The 24,956-nt window shown below is 43.6% G+C and overlaps 1 protein-coding gene across 5 annotated transcripts in view; it reads left to right on the forward strand.

The window, feature by feature from the left end:
* LOC122564689 (ectonucleoside triphosphate diphosphohydrolase 8-like) overlaps nucleotides 1–24,603 on the forward strand; it is a 129,976-nt gene extending 105,373 nt beyond the window's left edge. For 2 of the 5 annotated variants that reach the window (XM_043719792.1, XM_043719794.1), the window contains exons 8-10: nucleotides 3,944–4,057; nucleotides 5,404–5,541; nucleotides 23,999–24,602. In XM_043719792.1, the coding sequence (XP_043575727.1) occupies nucleotides 3,944–4,057; nucleotides 5,404–5,541; nucleotides 23,999–24,232 (486 nt within the window). In that variant the 3' untranslated portion in view covers nucleotides 24,233–24,602. Of the gene's footprint in view, nucleotides 1–3,943; nucleotides 4,058–5,403; nucleotides 5,542–23,998 lie in introns of all 5 variants that reach the window. The other 3 variants (XM_043719797.1, XM_043719796.1, XM_043719795.1) reach the window with 3 other exon arrangements.
* The last annotated feature ends 353 nt before the right edge of the window (nucleotides 24,604–24,956 follow it).

A 24,956-nucleotide genomic window follows, 5' to 3' on the forward strand; every position in this document is an offset into this window, starting at 1 on the left:
AAATGGGCAGTGGCTGGAAGTCAGGTCAGCTCCTGCAGGCCCAGCTGAGACGCTCAGTGGAACATTCCCTTAATTTACCTTTGGTCTCACTGATGTAGAGAAGACCACAACAGGAGCACTGAATGCTCTAAACTAGGTTGGAAGAGACTGTTTGGGGCCCTGGAGGGAGCTGACGGGCGTAGGCTGCTGGCAGGTTTTGCATCTTTTCATGTTTCAGGGGTAGATATCTTGGGGTGGGTGCGGGGGTGTTGGTGGGGAGAGTGGCATGAACCAAGGATTGGGCGAAGGGAATGCCTTGCGGGAGATGGAGAGGGATGGAGAGAGGAAGATGATCTTGGTGGTATGGTCAAGTTGGAGTTGATGGAAATGTGTAAGAATGATGCATTAGATGCAGAGAGTGCTGGGGCGGTAGGTGAGGACAAGTCTTTATTGTGTTTAGAGGGGGTTGGTTTAGAGCACTGGAACAGGGAATGGAGGTGGTGAGGTGGAGGGCTATCTGGATGACAGAAAGGGGATGAGCACATTGTCCAAAATAGGTGGACATCTGGGATGCTTGGGAATGGAATGTCGCCTCATCTGAGGAGATGCGGTGGACTCAGAGGAATTAAGGGAATGGGATGGAGTTCTTGCAGAATACTGGGTGGGAGGAGATATAATAGAGGTACTTGTGAGAGTCTGTGGGTTTAAAGTAAATGCCCGTCTGGAGACTGTCACCAGAGATAGAAATAGAGAGGTCAAGAAAGAAGAGAAAGGTATCCGAGATAGACCAAGTGAATTTGAGGGTAGGGTGCAAGTTGTAGGCTGCTCCAGTTCAGCCTGGGTGCAGGACACTGCACCGATGCAATCATCGATGTAATGGTGGAGAAGTTGGGGCACAGTGCCTGTGTAGGTACCGAAGAGCGACTGTTCGATATAGCCAACAAAGAGGCAGGCATAGTTGAGACCCATCCAAGTGCCCATGGCCACCCCTCGGATTTGAAGGAAATATAAGGAGTAGCTTAGCAAGGTGGAGGACTAGCTCAGCAAGGTGGAGGAGGGTATTGGTAGAAGGGGATTGGATGGGTCTGTTGGAGAGGAAGAAGTGGAGGGCCTGGAGGCCATCCTTGTGCGGTATGAACATGTATAAAGGCTGCATGCCCACAGTGAAGATAAAGTACTGGGGGCCAGGAAACTGGAAGTTACAGAAAAGGTGGAGGGCGTGGTTGGTGTCACGGATGTAAGTGGGAGATACCTGAACCAAAGGGGAGAGGATGGAGTTCAGATAGGACAAGATGAGTTCAGTGGGGCAGGAGCATGCAAAGGCAATGGGTCAGCTGGAGTGGTTGCGTTTGTGGATATTGGGGAGCAGGTAGAACCAAACAATGCAGGGCTGGGGGACTATGGAATTGGAGGCAGTGGAGGGGAGATCATCAGAGGTAATGAGGGCAAGTGTGAGTGAAATATGGCCTGATGGGTCACGGTGGAGTTGTGATCAATGAGGAGGTAGGACGTGGTGTCAGAGAGTTGGCGTCCGGTCTCTGAGATATAGTAGTCCATTCTCCAGACTATCACCTTTCACTGCTAATGCTGTTCTCAGCGGGTTGAATGGTAAACCGGGGACTGATGAGGAGAGAGTGGAGCGCTGCACGTTCAGAGGGTGTGAGGTTGGAGTGGGTTGGAGAAATGCAGGTGGCCGATTTCACACAGGCAGTCAAGCAATGAAGAGGTCTAGGGCAGGGTACAAGGCCAGTGGGGGATGACCAGCTGGATGGGGAAGGTTAGAGGCGGAGAAGGGGTCCTCAGAGGGAGTTTGGGAGTTTTTGTCAATCAAGAAGGCAAGGAGGGGGAGGCAGCAAAAGAAAAGCTCCACATTACGGCGAGTGATTTCCCCGCTTCTGTCATCCAGACAGCCTCCATTCCCTGTTCCACTGCTCTAAACCACCCCCGCCTCTAAACACAATAAAGGCAGAGTCCCCCTTGTCCTCACCTCCCATCCCAACAGTCTCCGGATCCAACGCATCATCCTTAAACAATTCTGACAACTCCAACTAGACCCCACCACCAAGAACATTTTCCCCTCCCCACCAATCTCTGCCTTCCACAGGGACAGTTCTCTTTGACAGCCCTTGGTTTGCGCCGCTTTCCCCACCAACCACCAAGCCCCTCCTCCCCCACAACACCCAGGTACCTGTCACTGCAACCGGAAAAGATGCTAAACCTACCGGCACATCCCATCCCCCGCAACCCATCCAGGATCCCAAGCAGTCCTTCCAGAAGAGGTCCTGCCTCTCCTCCAACCTAGTTTACTGTATCCGGTGCTCCCAATGTGGTCTTCTCTACATCAGGGAGACCAAATGTAAACTAAGGGAACGGTTCACCGAGCATGTCAGCCAGACCCACACGGGCTGACCGGACCTCCCAGTCACTGCCCATTTTAATTCCCGTTCCCACTCCCTTTCCAACATGACCATCCTTGGCCTCCTCCATTGTGTCAACGAACCATACTGCTAATTGGAGGAACAACACCCCATCTTCCACCTCGACAGCCTACAACATTGAGTTTTTAAATTTCAGATACCACCCTTCCCATCACTGACTCCCTAAGCCCCTCACCCTCCCTTCCCAACCCTGACCCCTTCCAGTCCCTCACCCTCCCTTCTCATTCCTTGACCCCTTCCCAGCCCCTCACCCTCCCTTCACATCCCGCGACCCCTTCCGAACCCCTCACCCTCCCTTCCATTCCTCTCATCGACCCCTCCTTCCAGCCAGATTCATTCCTTCCATTAATCAATCAGGTCATACCCTCTACCTGTGTTCATCTATGCCCACCTCACCAGCCTGCTTCCCAACCCCCTTTATCTGCAGCTCCCCTTACACACACCCTCAGATCTGAAGACGGGTTACACCCGAAACGTTGACTTCTCCACCTCCTGATGCTGCCTGGCTTGCTGTGTTCTTCCAGCCTTCTGCTTATCCTTACTTGGTCTGGCCTACATATGACTCCAGACCTACAGCAATGTCTGGGCAATTAGGGATAGTCAATAAATGTTGCCCAGCCAATGACACCCTTATCCCATTAATGAGTCAAGAAATAAAATTAAGAAAAACTTCAGCATTACAAGTCTAAATTGTAAATATTTATAAATTATGAAATCAGCCAACATAAGACTAAAATGCTTTCTCCTTGAGTCACCCTTGAGTTAACTGGCTCTTGACCTGTCTGCCAATGGGAATAGTTTCTATTTTGTCGATCCAGATCCTTCATGATTTGACCACTCCATTAAATCTCCACTCGACCTTCACCTCTCCAAGAAAAATAGATAAGACTCATCCATTTATCCGTGGAACTGAAGTCACTCAACCTGAAACCTCAAGAAACTTTTCCACTCCCTCTCTGAATCCGTCACATCATTCAGAAAATGCAATATTCAGAAAAGGAAACAGCATCCCAGCTGAGTTGAGCCAACACTTCAAAAAGAGTTTTTTTTGTTGATTTCTTCTCTCAACATCTCCTCTGACTTGATGTTAGCTCCCTGCTTTTCTCTCAAGGCCTCCAGCACTGTATTCCCTCAGATTCACTTTCTCTGACATTGTCACAATCAATGTAAGTTACAGAATGTTGTTGGCCTATTTTACTACACAAAAATTTGTGGGTGCAAGAGATATTCTGAATAACAGTTCTCTGTCCTATTGATACAGTTTCATTGTCTATAACCTTCATACCTGATCACTCAATGACACTGTGTCATCAGGAAGCTTAGCCACTTCCACATAACTTGTTTTTGGTGGTTCATATCTTCCTCACAGAGCCCTTATAAATAGTCTGAAGGACTGCTCCAGGTTGATATTGTCAGGCCTCCTTGTTGTGGATGGTAGGTAGTGGATTGAGGTTTCACTGTTCAGACTTGTTGAGAGAGATTCAGGTCAATCCCAACTAACCTTTGCCTTGCTTCTTCCCTCTTAGGCCACCTCAGAATTTTTCCATGTCTTCCAGTTTTTGAATTTAACTTTGATGAGGCCAAGTCTGTACAAGACCAAGAGGACAATTGAAGAATTCTGCACCCGGAACTGGATAGAGGTAAAGGATGGCGCTCTCCTCGAAAGAGAGAGAGAGAGGTGTGTGTGTTGGGGGGGGGGGGGGAAGAGAGAGAAAGAGAGAGAGATTATGTGTGTGTTGCTGGGTGGGCTACACGAAAGGGAATGCTACAATGGGAGATGAGGAGTTTGGATTTTACTATAGAGATCTGCAAACTACATATTGCTTTTGTTGAGACAACACAGAACACCTTAGTGTCATGTTCTAGTGCCAGTTTGTCTTTGGACATTGAGGTGTTAGCGACTTAAAGTGGTTTGAGATTTCTGAACTCATTTGGTGTCAGCCATTAGAACCACAAAGCTATACATCCTGTAAATGTGGCCTAGAACATAGAACATTACAGCACAGGACAGGCCCTTTGGCCCTCGATGTTGCGCTGACCTGTGGAACCAATCTGAAGCCCATCTAACCTACACTATTCCATTCTTGCCCATCCAATGACCATTCAAATGCCCTTGCTGAATCTACTCCTGTTGCAGGCAGGGGTTTCCCTGCCCCTACTACTCTCTGAGTAAAGGAACTCTGATATCTGTTCTACATCTATCACTCCTCCATCGCCATCCGAGGAAAAAGGCTCTCACTGTCCACCCTATCTAACCCTCTGATTATCTTATATGTCTCAATTAAGTCACCTTTCAACATTCCTCTCTCTAACGAAAACAGCTTCAAGTCTGTCAAGCCTTACCTTCTAAGACCTTCCCTCCATACCAGGCAACATCCTAGTAAATCCCCCCTGAACCCTTTCCAAAGCTTCCACATCCCTCCTATAATGTAGTGACCAGAACTGTATGCAATACTCCAAGTGTGGCCGCACCAGAGTTTTGTACAGCTGCAGCATTACCTCATGGCTCCAAAACTCAATCCCTCTACTGATAAAAGCTAACACACCGTATGCTTTCTTAAAAACCCTATCAGGTTTGGTGGTAACTTTCAAGGATCTATGTCCCTGGACACCAAAGTCTCTCTGCTCATCTACACTACCATGAATCTTACCATTAGCCCAGTACTCTGCCTGATTGTAATCAGCCTTACACAGTGACTGAGTGAATGATTGATATCCCAGAGCTCACAAATTTCAAACGAAGATGGCAAATTGTGAAAATGGACTCAACAAGACTGCAATCTGGTTCTCCCACATCCTTTTAGAACTGTGTTCAAGCTGACTTCAACATTTGGTGTTCATTTCCTTTGGGACAGCAAGCAATGAGTAATTCTTGCCTTGTTGATGACCAACAAGTCACATTTAAAAAGGCAAAGAGTATTCCTCCAATTATTAAGCTTAAAATTGAATTTGTCAGTGCAAGTGTTTAATTTGTGTGATTTTACAGGTGAATGCTGCATACCCAAATGAGAAGCATGAGCAACTGAGAGACTACTGCATTTCAGCAAACTACATATATATTTTGTTAGTCAATGGCTATAAGTTTAACTCCAGCACCTGGGAGAATATAGTTTTTGATAAGAAGGTAAGTGCTGAAGATGCAAGTGTCAGGCCTACAAACAAAGCATACAAATAGCAACAAACAATGATGAGCAGATTTGTTTTGTCAATTGAAACTTGTGGATTTCACCCCCTACCTGACCACTGAAGAGGGAATCCATTAAGAGAAGCTGTGAGTGAGCTGGGGTATAGTCTGACACGTGAGTTAGCATTTTAGTAGCTTGGAGTAAAGGAGAAAGAAAAGATTAAGGCCCAAAGGTTTGGCCCTCGGAGTGAGCAGTCCCCAGTGACTGGGCAATCTCATGGCACCGATAGACCGAGATTTTTGCTAGACCTTGAAGTTTGAATGCCAATTATTGTGTACCAGTGATGTGCCCCTAAAAAGAGATTTGGGAAGCTTATAATGGGAGGCTGGTACAGAGAGGATTGATTTGATTGAAGTTTAAAAATGTCAAATGATAGCGTAAGTGCAAAGTTCACCAGGATGTTGCCTGGTATCGAAGGCGTTGGTTGTGAGAAAAGGTTAAAAAAGACTTGGATTGTTTTCCTTTTGTTTATTCATTCACAGGATGAGGGCATCACTAGCTAGGCCAGCATTTATTGCACATCCCTAATTGCTCAGAGGGAAGTCAAGAGTCAACCACATTGTTGTGGGCCTGGAGTCACACGTAGGCCAGACCAGGTAAGGATGGCAACTTCCTTCCCTGAAGAACATTAGTGAACCAGATGGGTTTTTCCAGCAATGGATTCATGGTTATTATTAGACTCTTAATTCCAGATTGTTGTTAAATTTGAGCCTGCAGGATTTGAACCCGGGCCTCAAGAACATGACCTGGGTCTCGGGATGAACAGTGCAGTGATAACGCCACAGGGCCAGCACCTCCCCTGGCAAGGCAGCCGCTGAGAGGAGACCTGATAGTTACGGTGGATAGAAGAGGCTTTTTCCTAGGGATCAAGCTTCAGTTACAAGGAGACACAGGTTCAAGGTAGGAGGGGAATGTTGAAAGGAGAAGTTTTTCATGTAGAGAGTGGGAAGAGCCTGGAACACACTGCCAGAAGAGGTGGTGGAAGGAGGCACATTAGCAATAGTTAGGAGGCATCTGAATAGTTACATGAATAGAGAGATGCAGACTGAATAAGGGCAGAAGATTTGTTTTTTTAGTTTCGTTAGGGCACAGACTAGGATGCCCAAAGGTCTGTTCCTGTGCTGTACTTCTTTTTGTTCTTTATTTATCAAGTGCGGGAATGTTTTACCCTGAAACACAGCAGTTCCACAGGGACAACAACTGTCTAAAATTATATAACCACTTTAATGTAATGTTTGAAAGCTTAAATTGATCAGCAATGACGAAACAATTAAATATTCAAGAAGGCACAATTAGAGTAGAACTGAAGAGCGGTAAGGTCATGAATTTTAAAATGGGCTTTGTTTAATCAGAAGCCAACTGTAGGTCAAAAAGCATAGGAATAGTGAATGAGCAGGATTTATTCAAGTTAAGATGTGCAATAGTTTTGGACGGACTCAAGTTTACAGGAGATTGGAGGTCTGAGATCAGTCGGGAATACATAAGAATAGTCCCAGTTTGAAGGACAAAGACAAGGCTTTCATAAACATTTGGCCTGAGTAGGTGTATAGATAGCCAGTGTCACAGAAATGGAAATATTTATGGCATGGATATGTGGTCAGAAGCTCATCTTGGGGTCAAATATTAATGATACAATCAGCTAGCTCTGAGTAAGAAGGAATGTAGTAATGCCTAAATTAGGATTACGACACATTTATGTGAATGAGTGGAATATTGTAAGTTAGTTTAGTGATGTGCAGGTGCAGATGGATATGTGGCCGTGTGAGGCTCTGGTGATAATGGAAACATGGCTGAAAGAAGATCAGGACTAGAAGAATGTCTCAAAGTCTGTCAATTCAGTATTCTTGCATTTGTGGTCAAATCACTAATCAAGCTACAGGTGAGGTCTTCCCTCATATATATATATATATATATATATATACACACACACAGACACACACAACTCCATGGCGTGAATTTGCATGGCAGAATTATATTTGCAGATACATTATATTTTGTTCAAAAAGCACACAAGCTGTAAGCAATCAATCCATGTGACATTTTATAAATTCCTACTTTGGAAGTAGAACCAGTCTGACTCAAGATTGGGACACGGACAGACTCTCAATTCATACCTTCAATGAGCTGAGCTGAGATGTCACTTTTTTTTAATAAAACCTTAAGTATTCTCAGGAATGTGACTTGAAAGAAGTTCTGGGATTTACATGGTAATGAATCGAAACCTGCAACCCATTCAAAAAGATCGAAGATCTACTCGTAGATCAAGATGAGAGTGGTCCTAAGGGAAGAGTACTAAATTGGGCCAAGGCCAATTATATCAAAATTAGGCAGGAGCTGGGAAATGTGGATTGGACACAGCTATTTGAAGGGAAGTCCACATTTGAGATGTGGGATTCTTTCAAAGATAGGTTAACTGTAGTGCAGGATAGGCATGTCCCGTTGAAGGCAAAGGATAGGAAGGGCAAGATTCGTGAACCGTGGATGACAGGAGAAATTGTACAACTAGCCAAGAGGAAAAGGGGAGCATACATAAGGTCCAGGCAGCTAAGAACAGATCAGGCCCTGGAGGAATATCGAAAGAGTAGGACAAGTCTTAAACAAGGAATCTAGCGGGCTAAAAGTGGTCATGAAATAGCTTTAGCAAGCAGAATTAAGGAAAATCCCAAAAGCATTTTATTCTTATATAAGAAGCAAGTGGGTAACTAGAGAAAGGATTGGTCCCCTAAAAGATAATGAAGGAAGGCTGTGTGCTGAACCTGAGAGAATGGGTGAGATTCTGAATGATTACTTTGCATTAGTGTTCACTGAGGAGAGGAACATGATGAATGTTGAGATTAGAGATAGAAGTTTGATTAGTCTGGATCACATTGGCATAATTAGGGAAGATATGTTGGGTAGGCTAGAGGTTATTAAGGTGGACAAATCCCCAAGACTGGATGGGATCTGTTGCTGAGGGAGGCGAGAGAGGAAATAGCTGGGGCCCTGACAGATATCTTTGTGGCATCCTTAAACACAGCTGAGGTGCCGGAGGACGGGAGGATTGCTCATGTTGTCCCCCTGTACAAGAAGGGTAGTAGGGATATTCCGGGTAACTACAGACCAGTGAGCCTGACGGTGGTGGGGAAGTTGCTGGAGAGAGTACTGAGAGTAAGATCTATTTATATTTAGAAAAGAATGGGCTTATTAGTGATAGGCAACATGGTTTTGTGCGGGGGAGATCGTGCCTTACCAAGTTAATAGAGTTCTTTGAGGAAGTGACCAAGTTGTTAGATGAAGGAAGGGCTGTTGATGTCATATACATGGACTTTAGTAAGGCATTTGATAAGGTTCCCCATTGTGGACTGATGGAGAAAATGAAGTCACATGGTGTGCAGGGTGTTCTAGCTAGGTGGATAAAGAACTGGTTGAGCAACAGGAGACAGAGAGTAGTAGGTGAAGTGAGTTTCTCGAAATGGAGAAAGGTGACCAGTGGTGTTCCACAGGGGTCAGTGTTGGGGCCACTGAATATAGATAGACTGGAGAGTTGGGCGGAAAAGTGGCAGATGGCTTTCAATCAGACAAATGTGAGGTGATGCATTTAGGTAAGACTAATTCTAGAGCAAATTATACAATGAATGGCAGAGCCTTGGGAAAAGTTGATGGGCAGAGAGATCTGGGAGATCAGGTCCATTGTACCCTGAAGGTTGCTGCACAGGTGGATAGAGTGGTCAAGAAGGCATATAGTATGCTTGCCTTCATTGGACGAGGTACTGAGTATAAGAGCTGGCAAGTCATGTTAAAATTGTACAAGACATTGGTTTGGCCGCATTTACAATACTGTGTACAGTTCTGGTCGCTGCATTACCAAAAGGATGTGGATGCATTGGAGAGGGTGCAGAGAAGGTTTACGAGGATATTGCCTGGTATGGAAGGTGCTAGCTATAAATAGAGGTTGAGTAGGTTAGGTTTATTTTCACTAGAAAAACAGAGATTGAGGGGGGGACCTGATTGAGGTTTACAAAATTATGAAGGGTATAGACAAGGTGGATAGAGACAAGCTTTTTTCCAGGGTAAAGGATTCAATAACAAGAGGTCATGCTTTCAAGGTGAGAGGTGGAAAGTTTAAGGGGGATACACGCGGCAAGTACTTCACACAGAGGGTGGTGGGCATTTGGAACGCGTTGCCAGCAGAGGTGGTAGAGGCAGGCACGGTGGATTCATTTAAGATGCGTCTGGACAGATGCATGAGTAGGTGGGGACCAGAGGGATACAAATGCTGAGGAATTGACAGACAGGTTTAGACAGTACATTTGGATTGGCTCAGGCTTGGAGGGCCGGATGGCCTCTTCCTGGGCTATAAATTTTCTTTGTTCTCTTTGTTCTTTATAACAGCAATCTATGTTTGTTCTATATACCACATCAGTTGTATAACACTTTGATCTTTTGCTGTACATTCTATGATCATGCCCCACTAGCTACCTGACAAAGGGGCAGCACTCCGAAAGCTTGTAGTTCCAAATAAACCTGTTGAACTATAACTGGTGTTGTGCGACTTCTAACTTTGTTCAACCCAGTTCAACACCAGCACCTCCACATCATGCACTGAAATGACAGGGTTAGATTAGGTGTACTCAGCATGGCTTTGTGTGTGGGAGATCATGACTCACAAATTTGTTGGCGGTCTTTGATGAAGTGATCAGGCAGGTTGACGTGGGCAGGGCAGTAGACATAGTCTATATGGATTTCAGTAAGACCTTTGATATGGTTCCACATGGTAGGCTGCTTTGGCAGGTTAGATCGCATGGAATCCAGGGGGAGCTGATAAACTAGATACACAATTGGCTTGATGCTTGTCGGACTGGAGGCTTGTGACCAGTAGAGTGCCTCAGGGGTCGGTGCTGGGCTCATTGCTGTTTGTTATCTGTATCAATGATTTGGATGAGAATGTCCAAGTCATGATTAGTAAGTTTGCTGATGACACTAAAATAGGCGATACCATGGACAGTGAGGAAGGTTATCAGAAATTGCAGCAGGACATTGATCAGCTGGGGAAGTGGGCCGAGAAATGGCAAAAGGAGTTTAATATAGAGAAGTGTAAGGTCTTGCAGTTTGAAAAATCAAATCAAGGTAGGAGTTTCATGGTGAATGGAGTATAGTGAAATGGAGGGATCTCGGAGTTCAAATGCATGATTCTCTGAAAGTGGAATCCCAGGTAGACAGAGCAGTGAAGAAGGCTTTTGGCACATTGGCCTTCATCAGTCAGGGAATTGAGTATAGAAGTTGGAAGTTATGTTGCAACTGTACAGGACATTGGTGAGGTCACACTTGAAGTACTGTGTTCAGTTTTGGTCACCTTGCTATAGGAAGGATGGTATTAAACTGGAAAGAGTACAGAATAAATTTACAAGGATGTTGCCAGAACTCAATGGTCTGAGTTATAGGGAGAGGTTGGAAAAGCTAGGACATTTTTCTTTAGAGGGTAGGAGACTGAGGGGGATCTTACAGAGGCATATAAGATCATGAGAGGCCTGGATAGAGTGAATGCACTTAGTCTTTTTCCCAGGGTTGGGGAATCAAGACCTAGAGGGCATTTGTTTAAGGTTAGAGGGAAAGAATAAAAGGGAATATAAGATTTTTACACAGAGCATGGTATGCATATAGAATGAGCTACCAGTGGAAGTGGTTGAGATGGGTACATTAACAACATTTAAAAGTCATTTGGACAATTACATGGAAAATTTAGAAGGATATGGGCCAGCTGCAAGCAAATGGGGTTAACATGGATAGACATTTTGGTTGGCTTGGACCAGTTTGGCCTAAAGGGCCTGTCTCCATACTGTAGGACTCGATGACTCTATGACTCTAAACACAGTTGTCCCTGAGGTCTTGGCAGATAGATCTTACTCAAGATAAACAATATTGAGAAGTCCTTTCAGTCACACTTCCAGAAGAACATTGAGTTTCACCTTCATCTTACAGCAAAGGTGTTTCAATATTAGAAGACATGAGCTCAGCAGCTTGTTCTATAGCAGACATTCCCCATCTAAAATTCCAAACTGAAACTTCAAACCTGCAAACACCACAGTCTTAAAACGCAGTCAGGAAACAGTCAGGGTTTTTCCTTGAAGTGAGTTCAAGTAACCATTTGGAATTATGTGGTTTGCCAGTGATCTGCATTAAAATAAAAGCTCTAATAATTATTGGCTTTTTTAAAACAAATCAAAGCATTTCCACCATCCTTCAAACTCAAGTCCACAAAAAGAATTAAATATGATGCATCTTCAAAACAATATTCTCCTTGTCAGTAACTATTCTGCAGATGGGGCTTGTAAGAAAGGTACTGCGATAATCATGCCCATCCTATAGACTGGTCAAATTCAATTAACCAAGGAAGACTGGAAAATGACTTATGGGGTGTGCCCAGGACAGTTTTTTAAAGCAATATTTTGTGGAATCCACAGGGAGCAGGAGATATTAAACCACGTGATGTGTAATGAGACATGATTAATTATCTAATAGCAAAGGATCTTCTAGGCAGGAGCAAGCCTAGCATTACAGGATATCTTACCGAGCTTGAGGGCAAGGAATTTAGCTTGATAACTAATACCTTAAAGTTAATTAAAGGCAATCGCAATGCATGAAGAGTTGGCTAAAGGATGCTGGGAAATCAGTTACAAGCTAAGATGATCGTGTAGTAGTGGTGTTACGACACAGGGTAAATGCTCCTGCGTAATTTAACTCAGCAACTCAAAAAAGATTTATCCCATGCAGTAATCTGTGAAAATTCAAGAAGCCAAGAACTATTCAAAGTAAAAATTAACCATTTTATTTCTAAAGTTGTAACAGAGAATAATTAACTAACAACAATTTACAACTCCTTCCTCTAACCTACCTTTTACTTTCTCTTCCACAATACTGGTCCAATAAAAGTCCCTGATTGAGATTTATCAAAAATTCAAGTTTTCAAAACCAGCCAGCTGTCAGATCTTCTATTTGGATCTTCCTGTGTCTTCTTCGGGATTATGCTTCACAGGTCATGGATTGATAAAGGTACCTTTAAGCGAGCTACTTTTCAGGCAGCTTCTACATGCTGGTGGCATGGCAGTTCTCTTCCCAACTGGTCAAGTTTCCCCATTCTTATACCCCCAAAACATCAGATTGTGTCATTGACTTTTAAGATTGTTATTGTACTAAATTCAAACTAGATTAGAATTTGGTATTTTTGGGGTATAATTTAAACGGATTGGCGTAATTTGAATCTGTTTTTCTCTCCAAATAACCAGCTACGCTAGCTACCCCTGTAGCTGGACCACATGCTACATTGTGTCTTATTGAGAACACTTGGTGCTGTCACTGCTAGCTTTTAACTTTCTTAAAGGTACAGTACACCCACACCTTGATAAAACCTCCCCCCTTAAGAAAAAATGAACCATCATAATGAAAATATGGCTTCATTTTTTTTTCTATTTTTAAAAACATTATCCTAACATAGAGATAACTTTAATATAAGTTCACCTTAACTTCTTCCCATATACCTGTATATATAACACTAAATAAATACAAATCTCATCTAAACTTTATCAGTTAAATCCGCAATAATGCATCTGTGATTATATTCTTATGATCTGCTTCATAAATGATTTTTAAATGAAAATTCTGTAACATAAGACTCCAAGGAAATAGTCTCATTTTTTTTGTCTTTAAAGCATTCTAAGAATGTAAGAGGATTGTGATCCGTGTACACAACTGTCTCCTACACATTGTTTGTGACATACACATTAAGATGTTGTAAGGCCAGTACCAAACTCTTTATTGTTCATGGAGTATTTCCTCTGGTAGATGTTGATCTTCTTCAAAAAGTAACCAATTGGGAGTTCAATCCCATTCTCATCCCGCTGTAGGAGGACAGTTCCAACTCCATTGTCATTAGCATCGATGCTGACTTCAAAAGATTTTGAAAAGTTTGGTGTAGCTAAAACTGGTTTGGTGGTTAATATTGATTTCAAATGGTTGAATGCCTCCTGGCAATGTTCTGCCCACCCAAACTTTGTGTTCTTCTTCAGCAAATCGGTTAATGGTGCCCTACACTGATGAGGTTTGGATCAAACTTCTGATAGAATCCGCTGGGTCCTAAGAATTGAACCACCTCTTTCTTTGAGTTTGGTCATGCAAATTCCTCGATAGCCTTCATCATAGCGTTCCGTGGGGTCAGCCTTCCATGACCGATGTTATATCCCAAGAATGTCACTTCTGCTTTCGCAAATTCAGTTTTTCTTAAGTTTATTATCAGCTTTACTTCTTGTAGTCATTCAAAGAGCTCTGCCAAATGTACCATGTGATCTTTCCAGGAGTTATTAAAGATCACTACATTGTCCAAATAGACTGCACAGTTGGTTAACCCAGCCACAACTCTGTTCATGAGTCTTTGGAATGTGGCGGGCATGTTCTTCATTCCAAAGGGCATCACTTTAAGCTGATATAGCCCAATTGGGATCACAAATGCAGAAACCTTTTTCATCATTTCTGATAACGGTACCTGCCAGTAACCACGCAGTATGTCTAACATGGTGATGTAACTGGCTTGTCCAATTTTCTCGATACAGTCCTCCAATTTAGGAATTGGATATGAGTCCGATTTTATAATGGTGTTGACCTCCCGATAATCCACGCAGAATTATTGAGTCCAGTCTGGTTTGGGAACTAAGATGATCGGCGAACTCCACTCACTCTAGCTTGGTTCGATGATGTGCTTGTCGAGCATGGCCTCCACCTCCATCTGAACCTTTCTGGCTTTGAAAGGATTAAGCCGGTAGGGGTGTTGTTTTATCCAAGCAGTATTCCCTACGTCTATGTCATTCCAATATCATTAGTCCTCCCCATCTGATTCTTACATATGTCCTCATAAAGTAACAAATCTTTCAACATGATTCTATGCTCCTACACAGATGGCTTATTAATCTATCCCAATCCTCAAGGACTTCTTCATTTTTTAAACTATTTTGTGGTATGTCAAAGTCCACATCATCTGGATTTGATTCCTCACTCTGTGGGGCAGTAACTAGCACCTGTTTCTTTCTCTCTAGTATAACACGGTTTCAACATGTTCACAGAACATATTCAATACCATTTTTTTCTATCTGGCATCTTTTCTAGATAGTTCACCTGACTCAACTTTTTCTCAATTTGATAGGGACTATTAAACCTAGCTTTGAATGGATCTCCTATCATTGGTAACAGTACTAACATGTTATCCCCTCGGGAAAACATCTGAGTCTCAGAGTTTTTCTCTGCCACCTGCTTCATTCTACACTGTGCCCTCTTTAGGTGCTGTTTAGCTAACACGCAGACCAGCTAAATTACAGACCAGTCAGTCTTATGTCTGTGGTCAGCAAGATTTTGGAAACAATTCTGAGGAATAGGATTTATGACTATTTGGAAAAGTACAGTGTGATTAAAGGCATGGCTTTGTGAGGGGCAGGTCATGCCTCACAATTCTTATTGATTTCTTTGAGGAGGTATGAGACAGGATGATGAAGGTTGAGCAATGGATGTGTGTACATGGACTTGAGCAATGCATTTGATAAGGTTCCCCAAGGTAGGCTCATTCATAAAGTCAGGAAGTATGGGATACAGTGAGATTTGGCTATCTGGATTCAGAATTGGTTGGCTGAAAGAAGGCAAAGAGTGGTTGTAGATGGAAAGTCTTCTGCCTGGAGGTCTGTGGTGAGTAATGTCCCACAGGGCTCTGTTCTTGTGCCTCTGCTCTTTGTAGTTTTTATAAATGACTTGAATGAAGAGGTTGAGGGGTGGGTTAGTAAATTTGGCAATGACACAAAGGTTGGAGGTACCGTTTGATAGTATTGAGAGCTATTGCAGGCTGCAGGGCAACATAGACAGATGCAGAGCTGGGCTGAGGAATGGCAGATGGAGTTCAACCTGGATAAATGTGAAGTGATGCATTTTGGAAGGTTGAACTTGAATGCTGAATATAGGAGTAAAGACAGGATTCTTGGCAGTGTGGAGAAACAGACAGATCCTGGTGTTCAAGTGAGGGGCATAGATCCCTCAAAGTTGCCACCCACCTGAAGAAGGGCTTATGCCCGAAACGTCAATTCACCTGCTCCTTGGATGCTGCCTGATTTGCTGCGCTTTTCCAGCAACACATTTTTCACCCAAGTAGATAGGGTTGTTAAGAAAGCATACGGTGTTTTGGATTTGATTAACAGAGGGATCGAGTTTAAGAGCCGTGAGGTTTTGCTGCAGCTCTACAAGTCCTCGGTGAGACCACATTTGAAATATTGTGTCCAGTTCTGGTCGCCCTACTATAGGAAAGATACAGAGGCTTTGGAGAGGATGCACAGAAGGTTTACCAGGATGCTGCCTGGACTGGATGGCTTTTATTACGAAGAGTGGTTGACTAAGCTTGGACCTTTCTCACTGGAGAGGAGGAAGAGAGGTGACCTGATCGAGGTATACAAGGTATTGAGAGGCATGGATAGACTCAATAGCCAGAGACTTTTCCCCAGGGCAGGGTTGACTGACACGAGGCGTCATAGTTTTAAGATATTAGGAGGAAGGTGTAGAGAAGACTTCAGAGGAAGGTTCTTTACACAGAGCGTTGTGAATGCATGGAATGCGTTGCCAGCAATGGTGGTGGAAGCAGAGTCATTAGGGACATTTAAGCGACTGCTGGACGTACACATGGATAGCAGTGAATTGAGGGGTGTGTAGGTCAGGTTATTTTATTTTAGGTTAGGAATAATCCTCGGCACAACATCGTGGGCCGAAGGGCCTGTTCTCTGCTGTACTTTTCTATGTTCACCTGCTCGATTTAGCCTCTCCCTCACCGCCAATACATAATCTCATTGTGAGATCTCTGACTTTCGTTTTGTCAATTTTTCTTTAATTAAATTCAAAGATCCTCTCACTTCATATCTCGAAGGGAGTATACTGAGTAGATTCATTTAGGGTATCTCTAATTGCAAACAACACAAATTGGATACCTTTATCCCAGTCATTCATGTAATCCTGACAATATGCTCTCAATATGGTCTTCAAGATCTGATGCCACCTTTCTCAAGCTTCCTGGGATTCAGGATGATACACATTGGATATAAAGTACTGTGTACCTGAGCTATCCATAACCACATTAAATAGCCTAGCAGTAAAATTTGACCCTTGGACTGACTGAGTCTCTCTGGGTAGCCCATGTTGTGTGAAGAAAGCTACTAACTCCTCTACTACCCTTTTTGCCTTGATACTCCGTAATGGAATTGCCTCCGGAAATCTGGGAGACACATCTGTTACGGTTAACAAGTACTGGTTCCCACTTTTAGTTCTTGGAAGGGGACCTCCATAATCAATTGTAACCCGTGTGAAAGGTTCTTCAAATACAGGAATTAGCAACAAAGGGGCTGGTTTTATTACCACCTGTGGCTTACCTACTATTTGCCATGTATGACACATATGGCAAAAGTTAACCAGATCCTTGTGCATTGCAGTCCAATAAAAATGTTTTTGTACCTTAGCCTGAGTCTTTCGTACCCCTAGGTGACCTCCTACAGGCAGTTTATGTGCTACCCAAAACACTTCCTGTCTGTATGCTACCAGCAACACAATCTGGTGCACTTCGGGCCATTTCTCCTCTGCACTAACTTGCCATGGTCTCCATTTCCGTCTTGGGAATCTATCTTTCAGATAATAACCCTCCGGAATATTCTCTGCCTCCTTTTCAGAGTACGCATCCACATATATATATTTTATCGTCTTGTCGTGCTTTTGCAAGTCTCTTAGTCTTTCAGGACTAAACACTTCTGTCTGACCGTCTGCCTGTTCAGGTTTTTCCTGCACCATTACATCAAACAGGGTGTCCGCTAACTGAACCTCAACTCCTTCATCTTTCTCATTACTTTTTGCTTCGTGCTGTGACTTATGATAGCGGGATCTGGATACGATACAGTCTGGGAAAATACCAGGATATTTTTGTTCTAACTTCTCAGTTTCTTGGTCTTCCTTAGGTTTCTTCACAACAAGAGGTGTCATTCCCATCTTGGGTCCTGCTAAATCATTCCCAAGAACAAACTGAATTCCTGGACCTGACACACTGTCAATATCTCCCACTGTAACTTCCCCAGTCTGGAGTTGGCACTCCAACCTGATGTTACATAAATTTCTGTCTATCTGTCCCACAAATTGCCACACTCTCGGGTAACAGATCAGAAAGAGTGCATATTCGCTCATCCCTTACTGTCAGCGACTGGTTAGATCCTGTAATTCTCAAAATTATAACTTCTTGCCCTTCTCCCCCTGCTCTTCCTGAGTAAACTTTACCCACAGAGGCGAATTCTTTGTAGAGATCAGGTACTAGCTCCATCCCCAGCCCCGACTAGGCTATGCACTCTCCTGCAGCTGCTCGGCTCTCCTTGGGGTCTCCTTTACTACCTTCACTAATGCTCCTGGCTTTGCTTCTTTTGCCACATCTTTTCCCACAGTGCCTTTCTTTAATGACCAGCACCATGACTTGACGTGTCCCACTTTACCACAGTGGAAACACCTGAGGCCTTTAACCTCCTTTCCACCCTCTTGGGCTTCTTTTTTATCCTGTGGTATATTTTTACCAGCCCTCTCTACTCTTGGTTTCGTAGTGTAGGATCTCCCCTTCTCCCAACTTCTGTCCCTCACAGGATGAAATTCTGGTCGGAAGCTTGTCTTATGCACCAACACGTACTCATCTGCCAATTCTGCTGCCCTTCTCACTTCCTGAACTTTCTGTTTTTCCACATGAATTCTTCCCATCTCTGGAATTGAGTTTTTAAACTCCTCCAACAGAATAATCTCTCTTAGAGCCTCAAAAATCCTATTTATTTTCAAAGCCCGCACCCATCAATCAAAATAACTATGTTTAATTCTTTCGAACTCAGCATAAGTCTGACCTGGTTCCTTCTTTGTGTTTCTGAACCGCTGTCTATATGCTTCTGGTACCAATTCATAAGCACTTAAAATAGCCTGTTTAACCTCTTCATAATCTCTTGACTCCTCAGCTGACAGCACGGCAAGTACCTCACTAGCTCTGCCTGCCAGTTTAATCTGAACTAGGATTACCCATCAATCCTCAGACACTGCATCTGCCCAGACGATTTTTCAAATGAAGAAGGCTTCAGCATCTTTCTCATCAAAATGTGGCAGAGTTTTGACATATTTGTATTAACCACTCCCTTCTCTTTTACTCTCCATCCTATTAACTTGACTTTGCTGACTAAGTCGCAACTTCTCAAGTTCAAATTCTCTCTCTTTTTGTTCAGCAAAGTATCTTCTCTCTCTTTCTTTTTCCTCTCTCTTTCTCTCTCCCTTTCTTCTCTCTCTCTTTGCTCAGCTAAGAACCTTCCCTCTCTCTCTCTCCTTCCTCTCTGTCTCTCTCTTTGTCTCCCTGTCTCTCCCTCTGCCTCTTTCTCTCTTCTTATCTCTTTCTCTGTCTTTCCTTTCTCTCTTTTTGTTTATCTTTGAACTCCATTTTCCTCAATTGTAATTTAGGTTTTTCTATCTCTACTGCACTTGTCTGTTTTTCTGATACACCTAAGTGTTTGTGTAAGTCCCTGACAATTTCAGCTTTATTTTAGTTCTTGGGTTAAACCCAAATCTAACTTCTTTGCTAATTCTAAATGGATAACCTTTTTCTGTTCTTCGAAATGTTCTTAGCAAATTTGAGAATCATCTTCAAATCCCAGAACCTCTTTAGCAGTTTTAAGAAGCATTTCTCTCACTTTTAATTTAATCAACCGCAAGTCGCTGAAATTAAACAAATTGTCTCACCTATGTTTTATTTAACGATCTAGGACACTAACCTGCAGTGTTTAAATCTGCTGGGATTTTTCGTACCCCTAAATCTGTCTAAACAGTTCAAATCCCAAACCCGAGCCCCCAAACTGTTACGACAGAGGATAAACTTTTGTGCTTAATTTAAACTAACAACACAGAAAGGATTTAGCCTGTGCAGTAATCTGGGAAAATTTCAGAGGCCAAGAACTATTTAAAGTAAAAATTAACAAGTTTATTTCTTAAAGTATAACAGAGAATAATTAACTAACAACTATTTACAACTACTTCCTCTAACCTATCTTTTACTTTCCGTTCTATAATACTAATCCGATAAAAACCCACCGATTACAATTTACCAAAAATTCATGTTTTCAAAAACCAGAGAGCTCTTGAATCTTCTATCATCTGTTGTCTTTTTTGTTTCTTAGGGATTATGCTTCACAGGTACCTTTAAGAGAGCTATTTTCGGCCAGTCTCTACATGCTGCTGGCGTAGCAATTCTCCTACCAACTGTTCAATTTTCCCCAGTCTTATACATCCAAAGCATTGGATTGTGTCATTGGCTTATAAGATTGTCAAGATGCTTAATTCAAGCTTGGCTAGAATTTGGTATTTTTCGGGGTAAATTTAAACTGATTGGCCTAATTTGGATCTGTTTGCCACTTCCCGGCAACCAGCTAATCTACCTTTCAACCAAGTATTACATTGTTACCTTATTGGGAACACTTGATGCTGTCACATAGTTTTGGTAATTTCTAACTCTCTTAAAGATACAGTATACCTCCCACCCCTCACCCTACCCCTTACTGACACCTCGGTCACTTGCTCTGTTTACTCTGCTTTACTTCCCAAGGAAAGGTCAAGTTTTGCTCCTTTTCTAGGAGGTACATGCACATACTGAATACGATAGTATTTTTGCAGACACTTAACAAATTCCTCTCCATCAATCCCTTAATATTATAGTAGTCCCAGATGATGTTTAGAAATTTAAAATCCCCTACCATTATCACCCTATTATTCTTACGGATAACTGAGATCTTACAAATTTGCTTCTCAATTTCCTGCTGACTATTGGGGGTCTATAGTACAATGCCAATAGGTGATCATCTAACCTACACATCCCTGAATACTATGAGCAATTTATCATGGCCAATTCACTTAACCTGTGCATCTTCAGACCGTGGGAGGAAACCAGAGCACCCGGAGGAAACCCACACAGACATGGGGAGAATGTGAAAACTCCACATAGTCACCCAAGGCTGGAATAGAATCAGATCATTGTTCATAGTTGGCAAATGGCAGGAGAACCCGGCCCCATGGAATGTTCCTCCAATATTATGTAGGAGGTCAAGGACACTTCCAGCATGCAGGAAGGGAATTTAGTGAGAGTGCCTGTTTGACTGCATCAACTGCCCAGAGCTGAGATGGACTCAATATAGAGCATCCATGATGCTGAGGATAGCTAATTTAGTGATGGCTACACAGAGAGAAAAGTATTGTGTCACTCTCAGGACGATGAGTGAGCATGGGCAGATAGCACTGGAGATCACTGTGACCTCTCAAGCACACATAATGTGTTGGGTACTGTTTGGGGTGAGACGGCATCTCAGGGTAAAGTTGCAACAGCCAAATGTGTGCACCATGGTTGTTTCTGCTGCACAGCATGGGAGGAGCAAAAACTGGGAGAGCTTTCGCGAAAGGGGACTAAAGTGTAAGGAGAACTGACAGGCAGTTCTGTGGACAAGAACTTTCAAATAGTATGTAGCCTTCCTGGCGCTAGGATCAGGGATGCATCAGAGTGCCTGCAGGACATTCAGAAAGGGAAGGGTGAAGAACTAGCAGTCATGGCACATGGTGGTACCAATGACATGCGCTAAGAAAAGGAATGAAGTCCTGCAACAAGAATTAGGAGTTAGTTGGCCAGGAGCAGAGCCTTAGGGTGAAGGAATGACCCTTTAGAGCTTACATGAGGAGGAATTTCTTCAGCCAGAGGGTCTGCAACACACTTCCAGAGAGTATGGTGGAGATTGATTCAATCATGGTTTCAAACAGAATTTTGATACATGAAAGAAAAGAAACCTGCCAGGCTACCAGGAGAAATCTGGAAGTGGGACCAGGTAAGTTGTTTGAGCAAAGAGCCAGAAGACATGATGGACTGAATACCCTCTCCTGTTCTGCTATCAAACAGTGACAAATTAATGAACGGTCTTATTTAGTTTCAAACGCTTGCCAGGGAGCAGGATGGAGTCAGTATCCAGGGATTAGGAATCTGAAGAAGGGATGCAAACACAATGCCCTTAATCTTCCCAATAGCTAATTAGTGGAAATTTCTGTGAATCCAGTGCTGGATCTTGGATAAGCATGTTGTGGTTAAGTGACAGTGGAGGAGTCGAGAGGTGGTGAAATGGAATTTGGTGCTGTCAACATACATTATAAACACAGCATGTTTTTCACGTCGATAAGAAATAGGAGAAAATGAGGACTGCAGATGCTGAAAATCAGTGTCTAGATTGGAGTGGTGCTGGAAAAGCACAGCAGGTCAGGCAGCATCTTCCCACATAGTTGAAGATGCCCTCCAATGCATCTCAACGTCCCGCACCTCTGCCCTCAAACCCCAACCCTCCAACCGCAACAAGGACTGAACCCTCCCACCTCCCGTCCTTACCTTCCACCCTACCAACCTCTACATAAACCACATCATCCGCCGACATTTCCACCATCTCCAAATAGACCCCACCCCTTTCCGCAAAACCTGTTCCCTCCGTGACTACCTAGTCAGGTCCATGCCCCCCAACAACCCACTCTCCCCTCCTGGCACCTTCCCCTGCCACCGCAGGAATTGCAAAACCTGTGCCCACACCTCGCCCTTTTCCTCCATCCAAGGCCCCAAAGGAGCCTTCCATATCCATCAAGTTTCACCAGCACATCCACCAATGTCATTTCTTGTATCCGTTGCTCCTGTGCGGTCTCCTCTACATTGGGGAGACTGGATGCCTTCTTGCACAGCTCTTTATGGAACACCTCCAGGACACTCGCACTAATCAACCCCACCGCCCCGTGGTCCAACATTTCAACTCCCCCCTCCCACTCACCCGAGGACATACAGGTCATGGGCCCCCTCCACCGCTGCTCCCTCACCACCCGACACCTGGAGGAAGAACGCCTCCTCTTCCGCCTCGGAAAACTTCAACCCCAGGGCATCAATGTGGACTTCACCAGTTTCCTCATTTCCCCTCCCTCCACCTTACCCCAATTCCAACCTGCCAGCTCATTACCGTCCTCATGACCTGTCCCACCTGCCAATCTTCCTTCCCACCTATCTGCTCCACCCTCCTCTCCGATCTATCACCTTCATACCCACCTCCATCCACCTATTGTGCACTTGGCTACCTTCCCCCTAGTCCCATCCCCCTACCATTTATCTCTCCACCCCAGAGGCTCCCTGCCTCATTCCTGATGAAGGGATTTTGCCTGAAACATTGATTTTCCTGCTCCAAGAAATAGGAGAGACCAACGACAGCTCTGAGAACGCAATGTCAGATCTGTACACTGACAACACCTCTCACCAATTCCACTGTTTTGATGTGGCCTGCTACTTATCAGCATCCAGGACAATTTCAGCAAACATTTCACACAGACATAGAATCATAGAGTCCTACAGCATGAAGACAGGCCCTTTGGCCCTGACTGGTCCATGCTGACCAAAATGTCTATCCATGCTAACTCCATTTCCCTGCAGTTAGCCCATACCCTACTAATCCTTTCCTATCCATGTATTTCTCCAAATGCCTTATAAATGTTGTTAATGTACCCGCCTCATTCACTTCCACTGGCAGCTCATTCCAAATGCGTACTACCCTCTGTGTAAAATAGTTGTCCCTCAGGTTTCTTTTACCCTTTCCTCTCTAACCTTAAACTGATGCCCTCTAGTCCTCGATTCTCCAACTCTGGGAAAAAGATTGAATGCTCTCACCCTATCCACGCCTTTCATGATCTTGTATGCTTCTATACACTTCTATAACATCCCTCTCAGTCTACCATGCTCTAAAGCAAAAAGTCCTCGTTTGTCCAACCTCTCCTTATTATTCAGAGCCTTTAAACCTGGCAACATCCTTGTAAATTTCTTTTGCACTCTTTCCAGTTTAATAACATCCTTCCTATAGCAAGGATACCAAAACTCATTACTCATCATAAGCTCTGTTCCTTAGCCACTGGCTATACATCACCACATGAATACACCGAACACAGGCATAAAAATGTTCCTATCTTCCAAGTATCAATTGTCCCCTACCTTGACTTATTTACACTGTGCTGAGATGAAGATGGGACTCAACTTCTGTGATGGCTCCCACAATTGACAGGCTAATGAACATGATTTAAGCTCACTTATGAAAATTGTCAATTGGGTGAGCTCTTGTACTGTATCCTAAACACCAGGAATACTCTATCTTTCTAGAAGGTAGGTAAATAAGTTGGTCATGCATGTGTTTTAAAGAAGAATCATACAGCTTTGAGCTACCTTGCTTCAAATAAAACATTGTTGGATGTGCAAAGCCAATGAGGTGGCCAATGACTTTCACTGGGTCTTTCTTTTTTTGACAGATTGGACAGACAGACATCGGATGGACCCTTGGCTACATGCTGAATCACACCAATATGATCTCTTCCAAACCTCCAGAGAAAATAAAGACTCAGTCTAATACCGTCTGGTCTTCTGTCTCTTCTCTCCTTGGACTGACCACTTTATTGTCTGTGTTGCTCAACGCGATTCATTTTAAACAAAAAGATGAATCGAAAATCCAACCACTTGCTGGGAAATTGGATTGTGGCTATTGACTTCAAGATTTTAGGTGATCACTGATGGGGAGGTACAACTGTAATAACTGTAATAAATTACCCTGTTGTTTGCAAAGGAATCTGATGGTCATAATATTTAATTTTAATTCAGTATTTAATTCAGTAGCTTTCCAAATGAGCGTGTCATCTACACTTTATATTTATTGTCAATAGTGCCAGATCACATTCCCCAAGTGGCAACACCTCAGCATCAAGAGTCAGGGATCTTTGGATGAGGGAAGGTGATGGCCTACTGGTAATATCACTAGACTTTTAGTCCAGGAACTCAGTTAATGTTCAGGGGACCCAAATTTAAATCACAAAATCCTTACACTGTGAAAGCAGGCCATTCTTCCCATCCAGTCCACACTGATCCTCCAAAGAGCATCCCATCCAGACCTACCCTCTTACCCTATCCCTGTAACCCTGTGCTTCCCATGGCTAATCCATTTAACCTCATTCCTGATGAAGGGTTCCTGCCCGAAACATCAATTTCCCTGCTCCTCGGATGCTGCCTGACTTGCTGTGCTTTTCCAGCGCCACTCTCATCTTGACTCTGATCTCCAGCATCTGCAGTCCTCACTTTCACCTAATCCATTTAACTTGCACATCTTTGGACTGTGGGAGGAAATCGGAGTACCCTCAGTAAACCCATGCAGGCACAGGGAGAATGTGTAAACTCGACAGACACCTGGGGGGGAATCAAACTTGGGTCCCTGATGCT

The sequence above is a fragment of the Chiloscyllium plagiosum genome, chromosome 30 (genome assembly GCF_004010195.1).
Source record: "Chiloscyllium plagiosum isolate BGI_BamShark_2017 chromosome 30, ASM401019v2, whole genome shotgun sequence".
NCBI classification, from domain to species: domain Eukaryota; kingdom Metazoa; phylum Chordata; class Chondrichthyes; order Orectolobiformes; family Hemiscylliidae; genus Chiloscyllium; species Chiloscyllium plagiosum.